The sequence below is a fragment of the Sarcophilus harrisii genome, chromosome 2 (genome assembly GCF_902635505.1).
Source record: "Sarcophilus harrisii chromosome 2, mSarHar1.11, whole genome shotgun sequence".
NCBI lineage: Eukaryota > Metazoa > Chordata > Mammalia > Dasyuromorphia > Dasyuridae > Sarcophilus > Sarcophilus harrisii.
In genome coordinates, this window is record NC_045427.1 from 360,517,826 (window position 1) to 360,539,749 (window position 21,924).

Here is a 21,924-nt window from a genome sequence, read left to right on the forward strand (position 1 = left end):
CTTCCACTATACCACTTGTCTTGAAGGTACCTGTATTACTTTGTATCTATTTTCACATGATTCCTTATGGCCCTAGGATTCCCAGTATAGTTCTTAATATCCATCGTGATGGAAATATTTTTTAGCCCTTTCTTCTGAAATAGGTTTATTTGTAACAATCTTCCATCCTTTATTCTAAGGCTTATCCTTTTAGAACCAGGAGCTTGATAAAATGAAAACAGACTCAGAGGGCCTGATTTTAAATTCTCTTGTGTCTTTATAGGCCTTTGCTGCGCAGTCTATAAACTGAAAGGCTTGAATTTTAAACCTTCATTCTAATTCTAAACTGTATAATCCTATATTCCTATGGCCATCTGAATTACAGAATGAAAAGGGCACAGAATTGAGCATTGTTACACCTTAACTCTGATCCTGGTTCTGTGGTTAACTTATTTTCTGAACTTGGTCAAGTTACTTTAATTCCCTGGACTTCAGTTTCCCCACCTGTAAAAATCAAACAACAAATATTTGTCAGTCACCTGTTATGGATCAGACACTATGCTAGGTGCTAGGCAAACAAATACAACTAAGGAAACAATCTCTATCACATGGAGCTGACATTCTGTAGGAAGAGACAAAATGTACATCTATCTGTCTATCTACATGTTTATACACATACATATATGCAGAATAAATATGAGGAGAATAAATACAAATAAAAAGCAGACCATTAGGTATTTTGAAAGGACAGAAATCTTAGATCTCTAAGCCCTAACATTCTATACTTTATGATTTTAAAGTCCCTTCTGATACTAACATTCTTTGTTCTTTAATTCTAAATTCCTTTCCAATTCTGACATTTTGGGGTTCCATGAATGTAAGGTCTCTTATATATCTAACATTCCCTGTTGTAAAATTCTGATATTCTGTGTCCTAAGGTACTTTTTGCTTCTAAATAAATGGTAAAAAAAAAAAAAAAAAATAGCTTCTGACCACTTTGTCTTCCCTTAGTTTTGATGGAATCACTGTCAAATCCCCAGATGTCTGGTCTCTTGGCGCTCTGCCCACTGGTCAGGCACAGTAGTAATTAATTGGACCTAATTGGCCATCCTACTTGGAGGACTCAGAGAACTGGCGAAGAATTCCAATAGCTAGTGGGGAATTTTCTAAGCAGCAGAATAGCTCATCCCATTAGTGTGACAGCAGCACTCTTGCTCTACAGAGGGGATTAGAGTCTTGTCTTCAGGGCTCCTACAACCTAATTTGAATTGCTGGGATAAACAGCAGTTGAATTAAGTTGCCCACTAATGGGAACATTTAGAAAATCAATAATTCAGCCCATTCCTTTCATGAGAGTGAAAGTCAACTTCACATCTTTGATGAACCTCCAGATCAATATTGGTTTCCAGAGAAAGATTTTCAGCTAATTGCGAGCAGTGTCCTCTTCTTATCATAACAGTATCTATTAAATTCACCCAAGACTGTCACAGCAAAACTGTGACAATGGAAAGGGAACAGAAGTGTAGAAGTAATCAATCAGACATATATCATTGGGGGAAATCCTTGGGTTCCTAAGACTAGGAGACCTTGCTTTTATCTTGACTTTACCTCTGGCTTCCTTATTTTTATTCCCTGAGCTCATTTTTCTCATGTGTTAGAAAATATGGTTTTAAAAGAATAAGAAACGAGAGGCCAAAAATGTATATACTACATGGAAGACTCATATCTATATAGGATGTCCTGAAAGTCTTAGTGAGATTCAAAACTGCATTTTAGACTTGTGGGATACCTTTTACTTCACAAATATTTTGAAAAAAAAAAATAAAAAATACCAACTTGAAGATCAAATAACATCACAAAAATAGTTGATTATATTTTAACAAATAGGAAAAGGTTCATTATTGTGGTATCAGTCATTCCTGAATTATCTATTCATATATAGTCTGATCATTTTGCTAGGTCAAAGATAAAAATTAATAAGCTAAAAGAAAGAATTAAAATTTATTTTAAAACAACTTCAACCTTACCTTTTTAAATGATATATTAACTTCAGAAAATGAGGAAAGAATGGAGGACATCAACATCAATCGGTATTAATTTCATATAGAAGAATAACTGACATAAATCAATTGACAAAACAAGGAGGCCAAGAGAGACTTTAAAAAACCCCAGACACCTGATTTATTTGCCAAATGGAGAGATGACTGCCAAAGATAATGTTTTTTAGAACAAGATGTCTCATGAAATGATGTTTTTGTCTTTGTCATTGCTGTTGTTCCAGTCATTTCTTTGTGACCCCATTTGGGATTTTCTTGGCAAAGATACTGGAATTTTCCTTCTCCAGTTCATTTTTACAGATGAGAAAACTAAAACAAACAGGATTAAGTAACTTGTCTGGAATCACATAGCTAGTAAGTGTCTGAGGTTAGATTTAAACTCAAGCCCTCCCGACTACAGATTTGGCATTCTATCCACTGTGCTGTCTTTAGGCACATGATAAAACCAACTGCAAAATCTTCTTACTTTTTCAACGAGAATTTGTGAGCCATTCTTCCATTCAGATTCAGCTTTCTTCTTTCTTCTGGTTATGGTTATTGTGAAAATATCAAGTTTGATATAATTCATCTTCTCAGTAGTATGTCTATGTGTTAGGCATTGGACAAGAATCTCACATTTAGGAGATTGAGTTGGTTATCAGAGTAGTATAAATGAGGTTTGCTTTCTCCCTTCCATTAAGATTTATCTCAAGCCCCACCTCCCCGAAAGACCTTTCCTAATGCAATCCCCCCCTTTCTCAAGTCCCAATATTTCACTTTGCTCTCCTATCTCAGCTTGTTTATATCAGTTATTTCCCCCTCTCCAGAGCCATCTGATTGCAAGCAAAACAAAGGCAGCCTATGTAATAGTTGTGTTTGTGCAGATAAATGGCCTTGAAAATAGTTAACAAATATTACCAAAGATTTATTGAATTTAATATCTCTGTTCTTGGGAGAGGGCCCTGCAGCAATTCTGGTTTGCACAGAGTACAATAGATAGGTATAAAAACCACTGAATTTGGAGACACGGACACCAATTCAAATTCTGTTTCTGAAACTTGCCACCTATATGACCTCAAGCCAACTCACTTCTTCAAGAGGGGTCTCAATGTTTTCCTCTTTTGGACTAAATAACCACTGAACTCTCCTTCAACTGCAATAGCTTATGATTCTGTAACCTGGATTTGTGAAATGTGAGTTAGGCAACTTTATTTGTACCATCTACTTCACTACTATTGTGATGAAATAATGTCTATAAATGTTGGCCCAGGTCATTTCCCAAGGAAAAAATACAACCCAAACATATCTTTTTGGTGATGCAGCCATAGACTGCCATTTTAAAAGTGCACTTTGAAAATACACAATTGTGGGTCACTTAAAGGAAAGTCCAGAGTTATATAGCGGGTGCAATAGGAGATAGCATCCTATCAATAGCAACTAACATCAAAAAAATGAAGTAAGAGATAGTATCCAAGCAATGTGTAAATGGGCCAAACATAGAACAAGAACAAGAACATTGATTCCATACCTATAAGTAATCTCCACTATGACATACTTGACAGTCACTTATCCTTTACTTGAATACCTCCAAGAAGAAATCAGCCCTTTCAAGGCACCTCATTCTGCTTTTAAATAGCTCTAATTATTGGGAAATTTTTCCTGACATCAAACATACATTTGCCCCTTTGCAATATTTCTTTGCAATTAGGTGGTATAATGAACAGAGCACTGACGATAAAGTTAGGAAGAAGATCTGAGTTCAAATTCAGACTCAAATACTTCCTAGCTGTGTGACCTTGGACAGATCTCTTAACCTTGTTTGTTTGATTTCCTCATCTATAAAATGAGCTGGAGAAGGAAATGATAAAACCACTTCAGTATTTCTGCCAAGAAAATTCGAATGGGGTCTTGAACAGTTGGACACAACTGAAATGCTAGACCACAAAATATTTACCACTTGGCCCACTGAAGTCAAACAAAACATGTCCACATCAGCCGTCTAGAGTTGGAAAAGACCTCAGAGACCATCTAGTCCAACTCCCTCATTTTATAATTGAAGAAACAGAAACATTAAATGGTTTTCCCAAAGTTACAAAGGTTGTATGGATTTGTACCCATCCTCTGATTCCAGTCAGTACTCCTTCCATCATAGCACATTGCCTTGCTTTCAATCCTTCTAATTCCTCTTCTATCCTTTTAAATACTCATGCACAGCTCACAACTCCCCTCTTCCCTAACCAATTCTTTTCTTCTCTAGTCTAAGCATCCCTGGCTCCATTAACTGAGCCATGTATGACATGGACTGAAGACCACTTCACCATCTTGAATGCTTTCCTCTGGACACTTTTGGCTTCTTAGTTTGTGGTGTCCAGAACTGAACATATGTGGTCTGACTAAGGTAGAGTTTTGTTGTTCAGTCATTCATCAGTTATTTCTGACTTTTCATGACCCCATTTGAAGTTTTCTTGGCAAAGATAATGGAGGAGTTTGCCATTTCCTTCTCTAGCTCATTTTTCAGATGAGGAAACTGAGGCAAACAAGGTTAAGTGACTTACTAAAATCACACTGCTGCAAGTGTCTGAGTCCACATTTGAATTCGGGTCTCCTAACTCCATGACCAGGACTCTATTGAACTACCTATCTGCCCCCAAGGCAGAGTATAAAGGGACTATTATTGCCTTCTTATTTCTTGAAGCTATTCTTCTCAAGACAGCTCTGAATCTCATTAGCATTTTTGGCTCCCACTTCACTATGCTGATTCATATTGAATTTACAATCCAATAAAACCCATTTCTCAACCTGCTACAATCTGACTTCTGATCTCACCACTCAACTAAAACTGCTCTCTCAACCCAGCTATCACCAAGTTGTAAATCAAGTGACCTTTTCTCAGTCTTTAGCCTTTTTGACTTCTTTGCAGCATTTAACATTGTTAATTATCCTCCCATGTAGACTCTCTCACTTTGCTGGGGGTTACTTTTGAAACTCCCAGTTCTTCACTTATGGCTCTGACCATTTCTACTCAGTCTCATTTGTTGCTTTATCCATCTTCTTCATAAGTGTCTCTCAAGGCTCTGTGCTAGCTCCCTTCTCTTCAATTTCTCTCTCCCTCTTTCTCTCTTTCCTTCCTTCCCTTTCTCTCTCTCTCTCTCTCTCTCTCTCTCTCTCCTCTCTTCTCTCTCTCTCTTTTAATGTGTGTGTCTCTCTCTTTCCAGTGATGTCATTTACTCCCATGCTAAAGCTCCCAACTTCAGTTATCAGTTCATGTAGATGAATTAATATCTCTCTCTCTCTCTCTAAAAAAAAAAATATATATATATATATATATAAAACTCGCCAGAGAACTACTAACCACTGCTTAAAACTCAAAGGACTTGGCGGTGCCCTAGACCCTCCTAGAGGAGCCTGTTCTATAATCGATAATACTATATATATATACATATATATATAAAACACTATATATATACAGTAATAATACTATATATATATATATATATATAGAGAGAGAGAGAGAGAGAGAGAGAGAGAGAGAGAGCGAGCGCTTCATGCTGAAGCTCCCAACTTCAATTATCAGTCCATATAGATGAATTAGTCTCAGCTTCTCTTTGGAGTGCTAGCCCCAAATTATCATGTGTTTATTGGATGTCTCCATCTGGATACCCTGTAGGCATCTCAGACTCAACATGTCCAAAACTCATTATTTTGCTCCCAAATGCCACCCCTTTCAAACTTCCCATTTCTATTGAGAGTATCCTTCTCAGAACTCAGATTCACAATTTTGGTTGCATCTTTGTTCCATATTCCTCACCTCACGTGGCCTAGCTGTACCAGATCTAAAATTATATTATAAGCCAGCCATTATTAAAACCATCTAGTACTGGCTAAGAAACAGACTAGTTGATCAATGGAATAGGTTAGGTTCAAAGGGCAAAGCAGCCAATAACTTTAATTATCTAGTGTTTGACAAACCCAAAGACCCCAGTTTTTGGGATAAGAATGCATCATTTGACAAAAATTGCTGGGAAAATTGGAAATTAGTATGGCAGAAACTAGGCATTGACCCACACTTAATACCGTACACCAAGATAAGGTCAAAATGGATTCATGATCTAGGCATAAAGAATGAGATCATAAATAAATTGGAAGAGCATAGAATAGTTTACCTCTCAGACCTATGAAGGAGGAAGGAATTTATGACCAAAGTAGAACTAGAGATCACTATTGACTACTAGAAAATTTTGATTATATCAAATTGAAAAGTTTTTGTACAAAAAAACTAATGCAGGCAAGATTAGAAGGGAAACAATAAACTGGGAAAACATATTCCTCACCTCACATCTTCAAGGATGATTAATAATGATAACTTACATTTATATAACATTTACTATGTGCCAGTCACTATACTAAGTGCTTCACAATCATAACTCATTTAATTCTCACAACATCTCTGTGAGGGAGGTACTGTTATCTAGCTAATGAGGAAATTGAGATGGTGGGGTAAAATTTGCCTGTGGTCCTACAGCTAGGAAGTGTATGAATGGCTTTGAACTTGCATCTTCTTGACTCTATCCACTGCTACCCAGGACATTAAGTCTTCTCAGTTCTTCTTTTTACAACATTTTCTGTATCTGTTCTTTCTTCACCAAGCTATCCACTAGTTCAGGCCTCATCATCATTTCTTTCACCTAGATCAGTGGTTCTCAAACTTTTGTTTTCAGTATCTTTATCCTATTAAAAATTATTGAGGATCTCTCCAAAGCGTTTTTGTTTATCTGGATTATATTTATAGACATTTACCATATTGGAAATAAAAATTGCTTTTGAATTTGAAGACCCTCTAAGAGGGTTTCAGAGATCCCCAGGATTCTCTAGACCATACTTTGAGAACCACTGACCTAGATCGTGGCAAATGCTTACCTGCATTCAGCTTCTCTCCTAAGACACCCTCCAGGGAGCTGCCAAAACAATTTTCCTCAAGCCTAAGATTCACCACACCTGTCTCTCTCCATGCTCAAGAACCTTCAGTAGCTCTCTGTTATTGGAAAAGCGAGGAGAACACACTTGTTGGTGGTGCAATGATAGACGTTAATAAAGCAGCCCATTGTTCCATGAGCAGCTGGAGTATTCCAGACGGCAGATAACTGTCCTGCTCATAGTGCTTTAAGGCTTATCAAGGACTTTCTTTTAAAATAGCTTTGTGAGGTAAAGAGTGGAAGTTGTTTTTTGTTTAGTGTTGGGTTTTTTGGACAGGACTTCTAATTTCAAAAAAAGTGTTCTTCCCAGGGAACTAGCTCAGCCAGTCCAGATCAGTGTCTTTTTGGCAACTTAGTCTCTTGGAGAATTGCCTGTGAAATTAAAAGATTTACCCAAAGTCCCACAGCCAGTATGGGGCAGAAATGGGACTTGAACTTAGGCTGGCACAGAGAGTAGCTCTGACTCCTAGGCCATGTCAGTATTAAAATATTAATAATTCCATTTTACAGGTGAGGAAAATAAAAATTATAGAGGGCTGGCATACCTTGTCGGTAGTCACTAAATGACAAGCAGACAATGCTCAAAGCTAGCTCTCCTGACTCCAAACCGGGAGTCTTTCCACTTTACCCCATTCCTTCCCACAGTGTCTCATCTCTTATTCCCAGATCGCTAACTCTCACTTTCTAATGGCTGTCCGAGAAGCCAGACTCAAATTTTAAATTGTTTGCTTGACAGGAAGAATGTCTTGTCGGTGCCTCAGACTCTGCATGGCCAGACTCTGCTAAGCCTATCCCTCTTTGTGTCCCCATCTCAGTTGATGGCAAACGCTATCCTCCAAGTCATAGAAACTGAAAATCTTGGCATAGTCTTTGACTCTTCCTTCACCCTTACACCTAATCAATCCCCATAATGTCAGAGCCACCTCCACAATGTCCCTCTCCTTTTCTTTTCCCACTTCTACCCTCCTATCATAGAGACTTCATCACCTCTCACATGGGCTGCTACAATAATTCTCTAGCTGGGCTTCTAATCAAAGAATCTCAAATAGAAGAGCAGAAATCATCATGTCCACTTATACCTGAATGGATTGATCTTTGCAATATCTATGACCAGTGGTCATCTTGTCTCTGCTTGAATAAATATAATAGTATTAATAGGTAGCAATCACAATAATAGCTAACATAGGGTCACATAGTATCTGAGGCTGCATTTAAACTCAGGTCTCCTTGGTTCCAGGCTTTGTGCTTTATTCACCTAGTATTCATCGTATCACCTAGTTACCTCGTAGGTGAAGTTAAAGGAATGAAGTCAATGAAAACTTCTAGTAATAGAGATCCCAACATGATACTTCATTCTACTTTAACAAAAAGTTTTTCCTAATAGAAAACCAAAATCTACTTCTCTCGCAAATCAGCAACTGTTCTTAGTTCTTTTTCTGAAGCAAATAATGAATAAATGAATGAATAGCATTTATAAAGCACTTGTCATGAGCTAATCTCTATCTTAACCAGTAGCGAAAATAGTTGTACCTTCAAAAAGAGTATCATTTATTGGGGAGGCAACACACATAAAAGAATGGTAGCCATGGAGGAACACTTGACAGAGATGTTGAGTGAAGTCATTAAAAAGGAAATGGTCACAACCCATTGATGACCAGGGGTGACAGCTGATTTGATCCTAATTGTGGCTGGAGTTGGAGTTGGGAAAATTTGAGTTCAAATCCAGCTTCAAACACTTGCTGGGGGGCCCTTTGTTCATCACTTAAACTCTCAAGGCCTTAGTTCTTTATCTATAAAAGATTCAACCCTTGAGTTCTCTTTCAGCTGCAAATCTATGATCCTGTGAAGTGGGAAGTAGGAGGAGAAAATTAGAGAAGGAATGGGTATCTGGGAGAAAATTGGAGAAAGAATGGGAAACATCAAGGAGATTATGGAAGAGGGAGCTAGAGAGAAGTCCACTATCTCCCAAGCCTCATGGAATCACACAAAGTCAGAAGGAACATCTCTCTCTCCCCCTCATTTTACAGATAAGGAAATAAAATCAGAGAGATTAAGTGCCTTGTGGGTTGGCATATAGGTAATAAGTGGAATAGCTGAGAATTGAACCCAGGACAGGAGCAGAGATCTGTCAAGCTGAAAGGGACTTTGAACCAATCAGCTCGTCCAACCTCCTTGTTTTGTAGATGAGAGAAGAGAGGCCCAGAGACAGAAAGTGAGCTGTCCAAGTGACACCAGCAGCATCACAGAAGATCAAACTGAGATCCTGTGACTTCCTTTCACCACAATCCCTGCTGACACTTATAACTCCAGACACAGTCTTCTTTATGCCAGGCCAGGCTATCTTCTCTAGGTTCAACATTAGCTTTAATCTTCCCTCCTCCTGCCATCTTGATCGACCTCCCCTGGGCATGTTCTGGAACCAAACTTCTCTTTTCCTGCCTCAGGAGACAGTATCAAGAAGTTTCAGTCTTGGTTATAGCTCTGGAGCTCTTTAATTCTGACAGCTTTGTTGTTGTTTAGTCAATTAGTCATGTTCAAGTCTTTGTGATCCCATTTTAGGTTTACCATTTCCTTCTCTAGTTTATTTGAGATGAGGAAACAGAGAAAAAGGGTTAAGTGACTTGGCCAGGGTCACACAGCTAGTAAGTATCTGAGGCTAGAGTTGACCTTAAGTCTTCCTGACCCCAGATCCAGAGCTCTCCTCACTGCCCATTTTAACAGCATTTTCCACCAAAAGAGCTAGGATGGCTTGTAGAACTGAGTTGGTTTTACATTCAGGAAGAGATCCAGCCAGGCAGCCCTAGGTAAGGACAAGGTAAAGGTAAGGATGGTCTGGATCTTGACAAAAACAATGACTGAACAACCCACTCTCCAACCTGCCGTTTATTTCTCCCTTCTAACCATGCAGGAAGGAGAGTGTTGAGGGAATATTTTGATCAAGGCTGACTGCCACCCTGTAGTTTATTTACAACACTGAAGTGTTTCACTCATGTACTATCAACCTTCACACTCTATGTGTGAGGCAGATGGTCTTGTTCCCCAGTTTACAGCTTAAAAAACTAAAGCACAGAAGAGAATTGACTTGCATAAGACTATAGAACATCGATGACAGAGCTTGGAAGAAAACCCAGTTCTTCCCAACCTTCATGTTGTTCAGTTTCATCAAACCAGAAGTTTTTAAATATCAACCACCACACAGCAAAGAATGATGGGAAAGAGAACTGGGCCTGGAGTTAGGAGAGTTACAACATCATAGGTTTAGAGCTAACAGAAACTGATCTAGACCAATTTATTCCCTTACACAGAGAGGCCCTCATGCTCAGAGACATTGGGACTTACTTTAGGTCATACAGCTGGGTGGGTTGCGACCTAGTCCAGTGCTCTTTTCATATATACCACTTACTAACTGTGTGAATCATTTCCCCTGTTTGGGTGGACAGCTGTAAAATGGGTTAATGCACCTCCTCCGTGACAGGGCTGTTGTAAGAAATTAATGAGGTTCCTGCATGTTAACTTAGAATTACCCTTGCCCAGGGCTGTATTGTCTGTTTTTGTATCTCTTGACCATAGCCAACCTCTGATATCTATGGCTATGTGAAAAAAAAAAATCACAGAATGTTACCGCTACAAGAGTTCCAAAAGTATTCCATATAATAAAGATAGAGTTAAATATATAGATATATACCATAGAGGAATAGGAAGCCAGTTGGGGAGAAGGTAGATTTGCATAAGAGATGCAACTCTAATCTAGTTTTTGCATTCTGTAAGATTAATGTTCCTAAAGCCAATCTCTCATAAAGCAATCATCATGCAAAGCAAAGAAATAAAAATAATACTGGACCTGGAGTCAAAAGATGTGGATTTGAATCTCCCTTCCTACAGTTACTAGCTGTGTGATCTAAGTCAAATTACTTAATCTCACTGAGCTTTGGTTTATTAATTTAAAAAATAATAATAGCTAACTTTTATATAGTGTTTTAAGGTTTCTTTATCACAACCCTGAAAAGCAGGTGCTATCATTTTCTCCATTTTGCAGAGCAAGAAATTGAGGCAGACAAAGGTTGAGTGATTTACTCAAAATCACTATGCTAGTGTCTGAAGAATTAAGATTTTCTTGACTCATGATATGGCAATTTATCTAATAAAATGGTGCTCATAATGCTTTGACATTTTTACATGTTTGTGTGAAGATAATCAATTAATGGATAAGCATGTATTAAATTCCAGGAAGGAGAAAATTCCAGGCTTGGGGAACAGCTTGGGAAAACATTCAATCAGCATATGTAGCATCTTGTGTGAGGAATAATAACAATATACTTTTCTATAATACAGTTAAGGTTTTACAATGCTGTTTCCTGTACCTGGAATCCTTTCCTTCCTCATGTGCCCATAGTGGCTTTGCCAGCTTCCTTTAAATTCTAATTTAAAATCCCATCTTCTACAGAAAGCCTTCCCCAAGTCCCTTTAATTCTAGTGCCTTCCCTCTGTTAATTACTCTCCATTATCCTATCTATAGCTTGTTTGTATATATTTGTTTGTTTGTTGCATCCTCCATTAGACAAGCTCCTTGAAGAGTCTCCTTGGACTCTTTTTGTATCATCAGCACTTAGTACAGTATCTGGCACATTAACAAATATTTGATTTGACTTGATCTGATTTCTCTAAGCTTCCATTTTCTCATCTGTAAAATGACTACATGAAGTCTAAGAACCCTTTTAGTTCTTTGTGATTTCTTTGCTCTGGTTTATGTAGCTCTTCAGGAAGTCAGTCTCCACAAAGGGTAATCTACCAGTAAATCATCACTTCACCAGTCCACCTGGTTGCTTCCTTGAATACTCAACTATCTCCAACTATCTGGCCCTAAAGTAATGCAGGGCTTGGGGTAATTATATTCCATTCTACCCTGGGAAGACCTCTGCATCAGTTTTCTCCCCCTTCCCCCTCCTCTCCCAGTCACACAATAATGCACAAAAAAATATTAGCCGGTCCTGCCTAGGTGAGGTGATGTCCAAGCTTCCCACTGTGTATGTTGGCTGACTATTAGCTTCCCTGTTCAGAAGATGCACTCATTGTAGGAGAAATAGGTTGTGTTTTCTCAGAAGGTTCTCTGTTGCAACTAAAAATAGCCAGCCAGGGAGCATGCTCATTTGAGAAGCAGGGAATTTGGGATTACAGGAAAGAAGCAACATCCTCACTGCTCTTTTAAAAAGAATGTTTGAAGAGGAGTCCTCCCTTAACTCTTCTACCTGATGCTAATTATAAGTGCCTGCTACATTTACATGTCAACTGACTTCTGATTCATATTAATAACAGAGCTATTTAAATTCAGCTGGGCTAGGTGGTAGCCTCTGTTCTAGAGTCTCAGAATGTCAGAGATGAAAAGAGCCTTTGAATCCTGGAATATTGCTTGTCAAAGCAGGAATGAGACTTAGAATCCCAAAATATAAAACATTAGAGCTGGAAGGAGTCTTGGAATCCTGGAACATAGAATGTCAGAGGGGAGAAAATCTTTGAAATCTTCTAGTCCAGTCTTCTCATTTTACACATGAAATGAGAAACAGCCACCATCTCAGAATGAGCTTACAGTCTGTAAACACCTCTGTCAGGATGAGTTGCTGTGTCAGCTATCCAGTTTACACATCCTTTCTCTTTCAGAAGACCTGGCAGTAATGAGCTGACATTTCCATATCACAGCCCCTCAGCGTCTTGAGCTTCCTAACACAGATTCACAGGATTGTCCAAATACAGGTAGCTAATTGTCCCATATCTTTAGGGTTCTCCAGAGCATTTCAGGGATGAAAAGGGCCTGACTTATGACTATATAGTTCTAGGGATCCTAGAATGATTTTATTTTTTTTTTATCAGAAATAACTGAAATCCTTTCCCTGGCCTGGGACAGAACCTTTCAGTGGTTAGGTGGACGATTTATCACTTATTTTGACTAGGTGAAAGAGGCCATTCTTTACCTCAATTTCTACCTAGCCTTAATCACTGAGTGAATATTTGGAGTAGTGGGGCTGGGAAGGTGGGATCTGGCTCAGGAGTGAGTGTTCATCTTCTTTTGTTATGGTGTCCATGTGTCACCTGGAACCAAAGTACGTACTCACTAGCTTTCATTTTCCCCATTTGTACAATGAAGAAATTAAATTAAGTTTTCAAAGATTCTGTGTCCTGATTCTCCATCTCTGTCAATGGTACCAACATTCTCAAGTCACTTAGTCTGGACTCCTCGGAGTCACCTTTGACTCTTCCCTTTCCAGGCAGCTCACCTGTATTCAGTTACTACCAAGTCCTGTCAAGTCAAAAATGATAATAACAATGATCTTAGAGCTAGGAAACCTGTGGCATACATTAAGCATATAATAAATGTTTGTTGACTAAGTTTAAATCTTGGTCCTGGTTCTCACTAGTTAATCTGTTCATCCTGAGCCTTTATTTCTTTATCTGGAAATAGGGATAATATAATATACCACCTATGTCACAGTACACTATCACATTTGTGAGGAAAACACCAGTGTAAGCCACGAAGTGCTTAAGAAATGGGAATTAATGTTATTAGACAAATGGTTGACTTTAAATGTAATTTCTAAGAAGGATCATCCAATAAGAAAAACTGTGAAGGATCAATAGAGAGCTGCACCTTGAGGGCTCCAAACTAGCCAGTGTTTTGAATGCTTTTTTTTTTTTTTTTTTTCTGAAAACGTTTACCTATGGCAAGCATTTCCTTCCCAGCCATCTTCCACCACACACAGACACACACACACACACACACACACACACCCTCTCTTCCTCTTTACCTTTCCACTTCATTTCCTTCAGTCTACCTTTTCTTCCTCTTTTTATCCCTTCTTCTCCCCTTCCTTTCTTTTTTCCTTCTTCCTTCTTCCCTCCTTTCCCTTTTTTCCTGTCTTTCTCTCCTCTCCTACTTTTTCCTTTCCCCTTCTTTCTCAATTTTCCCTTCTCTTTCCTCCTTTTCTCTCTCCTACCCTTCTTTCCCTCTTCCCTTTTCCCTTTCTCCACCCATTCTTTTCTTCCCCTCCCATCCCTCTCCTCCTGCCTTCCCCTCCTCTCCTATCTCTTCTTCCCTCTTTTCTTCTTCTCTTTCCATCTTCCCTCACCTTTTCTTTCCCTTCTTCTTTCTTTTCTCTTTCCATCCATTCCCTTCCCTCTCCCCCTTTTTCCCCTTCTCTTCCTTCTCTCCCTTTTTTCCCCTTTTCTTTCTCCCCCTCTCTACTCTATCATTCCCTATATTCCTCCCTCCCTTTTTTCCCTCTCCCTCCATCTCTTCCCCCTACCTCCTTTTCTCTCCCCTCCTCCCTCAGACCCAGGGAAACTCAGACACACCTACACATTCCCATATACATAGACACAGCTATATAGAGATTTGGATTCACAGAGCAATTCACATATTCACTCACATATACAAAAACACCCAGAGCAAGATTCACACATACAGAGAGACAGAGAGATAAAGACACAGAGAGCTGGGGGGAGGGGGGGGGAATGTTACACTGAGAATATGAGAATATACATAACCCTTATAATAAACATCTCTTCCTGGCTTCTCCAGAATATGACACAGCTTGGCTGTACACATATTAGAACAAGAGTCCCCATACAGGAAAAAAAAAAAATTAGCAATGGCAATGTGATGACAGCTGCTTCCAGGTGAGATTGTTCTTTTTCCCCAAAGCTTGTCCTAGATGAACCAAGTATTTTAGCTTTTATCACATTGTGATCTGTCAATCATTTGATAAATATTTACAGGAGACTCCCTGGAAGTGGGAAGAAGGGTAGTGTTAGGGTTGCACAGTGCCAGGCCTAGAGTCCTGAATGATCTTAGTTCAAATTCAGATACTTAGTAGTTGCATGACCCTAGGCAAGTTAGTTAGCCTTGTTTGCCTCAGTTTTCTCATCTGTCAAATAAGCTGGAAAAATAATTGGCAGACCATTCTGGTATATTTGCTAAGAAAATCTCAAATAGGGCAATGGAGAGTGACACATAACTGAAATAACTGAATCACAACAACAACACTCTGTGTACACAATTATGTGTTAGATGATTATATTGTAGGGAAGACAGAAGGAGGTTGGATGGTATCAGATAATAGGCTTTGAAAATCAGGCAGAAGAATTTAAACTTGATGAGATTGAAAATAGGGAGCCATAATATGCTCTTGAGCCAAAATTTAAGTGATTAAGAATGTTACTTAGGAAAAATTCATCTTGAAACTATAAAAGGTAGGTAGGAAGGGAAGAGCCTGGAGACAAGGTAAGGGATGAGGGGGTCCTTCAAATCCAAAATAAATCTATTTTAGACTGCATTAGTGACCAGAGCAAGGGACAGTAAAAGAGTTCCGTTGCTTTCTGTTGTGATCAAACTACATCTGGAAAATTGTATTTTCTAGATGCCACATTTTAGAAAGGCATTAACAAAATGTAGGTGGGCCAAGAAGAGAAGTGGAAGCCATGACATATAAGGACTGGTTGTGGAAATTAGAAATGTTTTAACTTATTTATAGGAGAGACTTAGTGAGAACATGATTACTACCTTTAAGTTTGTGACTGTTTAAGTCTTGGGATGGAAAATCTCATCTGCATCCTGAGAAAGAATTAGAAGACTGAATGTGTATCAAAGCATAGTATTTTTGCCTTTGTTGTTGTTTGCTTTTTTCCTTCTTTTTCATGTTTTTTTCCCCATTGATCTGATTTTTCTTGTACAACAGGACAAAGATGGACAAAGGCTTAAAAGAATTGCACATATTTAACCTACATCAGATTGCTTATTATTGTGGGAAGGGAGGAGGTAAGGGAAGAAAGGAGAAGCATTTGGAATATAAAGTTTTATAAAAATGAATTTTGAAAACTATACATGTGTTTTGGAAAATAAAATACTATTAGAAAATTTTATGACCACTTAAAGGGCCTGTCACATGAAAAAGTCTAAATGTGTTTGACTTGCCTGCAGGCGACAGATGACAACCATAAAGGAAAGTTTTGGAGAATTTTTTATTAGTAAAGAAGGAAAAGCTTCCTAACAATCATAGCTATATAAAACTGAAATTGACTAAATTGGGAAAGAGTGAGCTTCTCGTTGCTGGAGAACTAGATAAATGTAGATGACTCCTTGTAAGAGAGGGAGTCAGCATGGTACAATAAAATAATATTGGCTGTAAAAGGATATGAGCCCAAATCCTATCCCTGAAATTCATGGTCTAAATAATCTTGAGCAAGTCACTTGAGCCTTAGTTTCCCCATCTGTAGGAGGGTTAGATTAGATTGGCCTCTAAGATCTCTTTATAGATTTCTGTTCAGATGTAGGTTGCCCTAAATGACCTTTAAGGTCAAGTCAAAAAACATTTATTAAGCATCTATTATATATTGGCTGTTCTGCTCAGTCCTTTGGACACAAGACCCCTTCTAGCTCTGAAATACTATTATCCTAGTCCACAAAGGGCTTTATATCTCTTAAGTCACTTGATACACAAATAATATAGGTATTCTTTTTCTCATTTTAGAGATAAAGTGCCCAGAGAAGGGGAGTGGTTTACCTAAAGTCACAAATCTTGAGCTTCTGGCTCCCAAGTCAATGCTCATTCCTGTACAACACAAAGATTTCTCTGTAGTACCTATAACTGTGATTGAAAATATACATAAAAGTCTACATTGATGCCCGTGAAAGAAAGAGGAGGGATGTACAGGGAACTGAAACATGGAAATCTGATAGCTTTTTTCAGCAATGACCCTGGAGTCCCATAAATTGAAGACAGTAGGGGAAGGCAGAGAAGAGGTACCCTTTTTGGGAACCTCCCTCACACAAGGCTCCCACTCACCCTCACTCTCTTCCAATGCTTATCAGTTTCCATGGGAACACCAGGGTACCAGTTGTCAGAGCATTCTTTGCTGAGCCTGAGTCTGAAGGCTTTTCATAGGCCCCTGGGGACATCTTAGGACCAGCACTTCTGAGGTCTGAGTTTCCTCAGTGCCAAACAGAAGGGTTTGTGGCGTAGCGGAAACAAGGCTAGATTTGGAGTCAGATGATGTACTAAATCCTGGGTCTCAGTCTTTCACTTTTTGTGAATTTGAGCACAATGTTTTTAAGCTTCAGTTTTCTCATCTGTAACAAGGACATTGGACTAAATGATCTCTAAGGTTCCTTCCAGCCCTAATCTATGATCCAATGTTCTTCCATCTGTAATATTTTGTTATTCTGATTATACCTATTCCAAATAAGAAGTGATAACTCATTCAGGAAGAAGCAGCTCTGAGAGGACTCCTCCAGAAGTCAGAACCAAATTAAAATGTAATTGGGAAATATTTAACAAAAAATACAGAAATTTAAAAAGTGATCTCTCATACTCCAAGAAAGAGGATAATCCCATCCCTAACGCTCTGAACCTCTCTAATGTATTTGATTTTGCATTATAGTTATCCATGTATTTACCTTATCTCCTCTTGTGCAAAGCACACAGCAAATGTAGAATAAAAATCAATAAAAAAGTAATTTTTAACTCCTCTTCTATGTTTAATACTGTGTTAGGTACTGGCCCGTAATCTTTAAAGGATTGGCCCAACTTCCTCATTTTATAGAAGGGGAAAATCAGGCCCAAAGAACTAGAATGGCTTGGTCCAAGCCATATAGCAAATGAGCCACAGAATAGATTTAAAATCAAGACTCCCAGGTCCTGACACAGTGTTCTACCCTCTCCACCAATCCCCAAGGGCAAGCCCTAACCCTAATACCGCTCTATATTTTCTATCACATATAGTCTAGGGCTATCTTCCCCTCCCTCCCCCCGATGAAGCTCAGTATAAACTTGCTAGCTGATTTGATTTTCCTAAGCACCAACAACAATAATGATTGAAACAGCTCAGTGGGCACCAGGAGTGCAGAACTGAAGTCCTAAGACTACTTTTAATGTAATGACTATGGTACAGTGGGAAAAGTCAGAAGACCTAAACTGATATCCTACTCTTCCCACCTGTATGGCCTTAGACAAGTTATTGAATTTTGCTTTCCTTGTCTATAAAATGAGGGGATTGGATTGAGTGATCTCTAAGATCCCTCTAGGTTTTAGAAATGTGAAGGAGATTGGATTTTTTTTTTTAACTGAGCTTACATGACCTGGCAAAAAAGCCAGTCTGGCAGCCCCCAGTATCTCTGCCTCTTATGTGACTTCTCCTTTCTTCAGTATAATATTGGGGGAAGAAGCCATGGATGGCACAGTTCAAGTTCTGTCTTTTAACAAAAACTCACTGGATGAACATATGCAATTGATCTGAGCTCTTTGAGCTTCAGGTTCCTCTGTCAAGTGACTATTGAACCACATGGTCTAATACCTTTGCACCTTTAATGTTTTTGTTTTTGTTTTGCATATGATTCCTGTGACGGGAAACTCAGCAGCCTGAAGAATAGAGAATTCTCTATTCAAAGCAGAAAGGGCCCTCTGGCCAAAAGCTGATTATCAAATTATGTCTTCCAAGCTTTGAAAGAAATGTGTATATTTTATGCTCATAAATTCTCCAGCTCAGGCTGTGCAGACGGTAGCATTGCCTGTGGCTTTGGCATTTGGGAGAGGGTAAATTGCTGTAAACAAGATCTCTAATGCAAAGTTGCTGTGATAAACCTTTAATTACTCTTCCCAATCATTGGCACGCAGAATCTTAGAATTGGAAGTTATCTCAAAGGCTGTTTGTCCAAATTATTCCTGAATATGAATCTCCTCTTCAATATATTTGGCTTCAACTTGAAGACCTCCAATGAGAGTGAGCCAGCTGTATGCCAAGGCAACCCGTTTCACTTTAAGGAAACTTTTCTTCCCTAAAACTTGCCCCAGAGTGCCCAATTCTGCCCTCTGGGACCAAGAGGAGCAAGTCTCATCTCTTACACGTGATAAATTTGAGGATCTTCCTGAAGAGGAGGAAGCTCAAATGTAAGAAGTAGTACTTGTCCTCCAAGAAATGACAGAGTAGAACCACAGAGTTCATCCAGAAAGGGTAAGAAGAATAGGAATGATTAACAACTTCTTGCTTAAAGATCCTGAGATACCTATGTGTCAACTTGATAGCAATAAAGGTGTTTTCTGAGTTATGTAGGTAAGACAAATAGCCAAGATGTAACAACAGATCCTCCTACAATTTGCCAATATAGCTAATTAGTATCCACTTCTTTGATTCGTGTGGTCACATATGATATTTCCAGAAAGAACCCAGAAAGTATTGCCAAAATTGACAGTCTTAGAAAATAAACTGAAGGCCATAAAGTTGTATTGTATTGTATTGTAAAGTATTGAAGGACAATAGATTATTGATTTTTCCCCCTCACTACTGCCCATTAAAAGTAAAAGCAAAATTTGTAACTCAGAAGTAAAAATGAATGCTAAAAACCATTTTTATATATAATTGGGAGGAAAATAAAACACTATTTAAAAAGGTAAGAGATCTGGAAAAGACAGATTAATTCAGGTATTAAGCATCTGGCCAGTAAGGTGAGGCCTGAGAATAATATTTAGATTTTTGAACCATGAATTGAAAATATAGGAATATATATACATATATGAATATATATATATATGAATAGATGGCATCATTTCAATGGGAATAGAAAATAAGACTTGTCTAAAAACAACTCTAGTTTTCTCTAGAGGTTGTAGGAGTCCCAGGACAATAGGAACTACAGTGTCTTAGGAAAAATACCTTTTTTTGAAGGAGGAAGTTCATGTTTCCAGCAGCAGGTGAAATCCTTAGCAAACCTCCTACAAAATAGCAATATTCCTTGGAGAAGACTGATAGTCTGACTTCTATGGATTTCTCTACCTTTTGAGTAAAACCAGTGCATTATTCATACAGAGAGATTTGCTCAACAAGTTCCAAAGCAAGTTACCTCGCCAGTGAATCTAAACCATAGGATGGTTATGTCCAAGACTTAAAGAGGCTGGTAGACTGAGATTGAAAGGGACTAACTCAAATGGTAGAGGAATGCCTTGAGAGCATCCCTAGTTTTCTTCTTAGAGATGAGATAGAGAACTGTTTGAGCCCTATGTGTTCCCTTATTAGTTTAGAAGCTTCTTGGAGACCTTAAGATCATAGGCATTCTTTTTTTTTTTTTTTTTTTTTTTTTTTTTTTTGGTGATCAGTGAAATAAAAGCTATCCCATACTTAATATTCAAATTGAACACTGGATATGTATACTGAAATGTGGAATCACATTTGGGGAAACCTTAGTTGTAAGTCATTTGTAAGCTTTGTTTCAGAGATTTATTTAGAGGTTTGGTTTGGTTTTTTTTTTTTAGAATTTTTATTTATTTAGAGTTTTATTTACTCTGGGCTATGGCCAGAAACAAAGAAAGTAAAACTAATTTCATGTGAGCCCAGATTTTGTAAAGGTCCTTGAACTATGTACAATATGAGCAATTAGACATTAGTCAGGGACTACAAGGAATTCTAAAACCAAAACAGATTGAGGTTTCTGACAGAGATCTTGTCTTTAGTAAGCAGGAAGTTGGGCTTAAAAATAGACTAAAATTTGAGGGCTCTAGTTATTTTGTTGGTTGTTCTGTGAGCCTGTTTCCTTGGAAGGTTGGATTTTGATGGTTGTAGTGAGGGATCTCCTTCTGGAGAAGAAATGTTTGTTACAATGATTATTCTGACAATTCCTAGACTCTTTACAAGTGAAAGGAGAAAAGTCAATCTCATAAGTGTTTTTCTCAAGTCTTGTGACAAATTATGTGATGTCTTTGCCTTTCTGAAAGAGAAAAATGTTAAGCTTCTGAGTTTCAGCTAAAAGAAAGATGGCAGAGCTTGCCATTTCTATCATGGGGAAGAGGCAGTATCTCAGCTGTTGAGTCCAGCTAAAGCTAAGATCTGGAAGTAATTTCCCCAGTGAAAACACACTGGGCAGCATCCAGCAGTGACCACAGACTAGCAGAACACTGTCAAGCATGAGCCTCATGCTCATGAGACCAGCTGGAAACAATACCTAAAAGAGACCAGATTCCATACCCACATTCAAGAGGCTACTGCCTGGAAGAAACCACTAGGCTTCAGGTCTAGTGAAAGAAGAATGAAGACAGCCCAGAGACTTCACTGGTCTGTCATACCAAAGTCTCCAACAGTGCACTTTGGCCATGGGTTCCCTATTTCTGTGTCCTGGATACATGAGTTTCCTAAGTATGTGCTCCTCCATATTGCCCTTCACATGTTGATTTGTCCCACTGATGGCATGTACATTTGAGGGAAAATATATTCCAGGTTCATGGACATATGTGGTTTGACTTTTCTTATTGTAATAGTACATTAAATTTCTTCTATTGAAATAGATGAGTAACTGTTTTTTAACTTATGATTTTGTAGTTTCCTTAGGGAAATTTAGAAGGGATCACCTAACCAAAGTGTTGAACTCAAGTGACCTTGATTGAGATGGACTTTTTTCCACTGGGTTAGTTTCTTCTCAGAACTTAACATGTACAAGTGTGAGATTTTATCTTTTATCCCTAACCAGTGTTGGCTTGACCATAACTTTTCAGAACCTGATTATTTCATATGACATCATGTTATCCATTCCTGCCGTTTTATGTACTTGGCAAATTTGATTATTTGTGTCTACATCATTTTGCATTTCAGCTGGGGACTGAGTCACAGGATTCCCTTAACCTCTTGGAAATTATGTTCTTGGGATTTTCCCCTCCTAAGCAATGAATCCCTGGGCATAGATAGCACTCTTCCTTAGTGGTTTCCCCCTAGCAGGAGGGAACTCTAAGCAGCAGCCCCTCTTCTGGAGCAGCCCTACTGACTACAGCTCCCTTTCTGTGCCCAGGGTCAACACTACGAAGAGGAGAAAAGGGCATTGAGCCATGAGATTGTAGCGCTCAACAACCACCTCCTAGAAGCCAAGGTGACAATAGATAAATTGTCAGAGGACAATGTAAGTATTGATT

At 38.5% G+C, this 21,924-nt stretch overlaps 1 protein-coding gene across 3 annotated transcripts in view; it reads left to right on the top strand.

Moving 5' to 3' along the window:
- BEGAIN (brain enriched guanylate kinase associated) overlaps positions 1 to 21,924 on the top strand; it is a 269,775-nt gene that overhangs the window by 238,775 nt on the left and 9,076 nt on the right. For all 3 annotated transcript variants that reach the window (XM_031953246.1, XM_031953247.1, XM_031953248.1), the window contains one exon: positions 21,804 to 21,911. In XM_031953246.1, the coding sequence (XP_031809106.1) occupies positions 21,804 to 21,911 (108 nt within the window). The remainder of the gene's footprint in view (positions 1 to 21,803; positions 21,912 to 21,924) is intronic.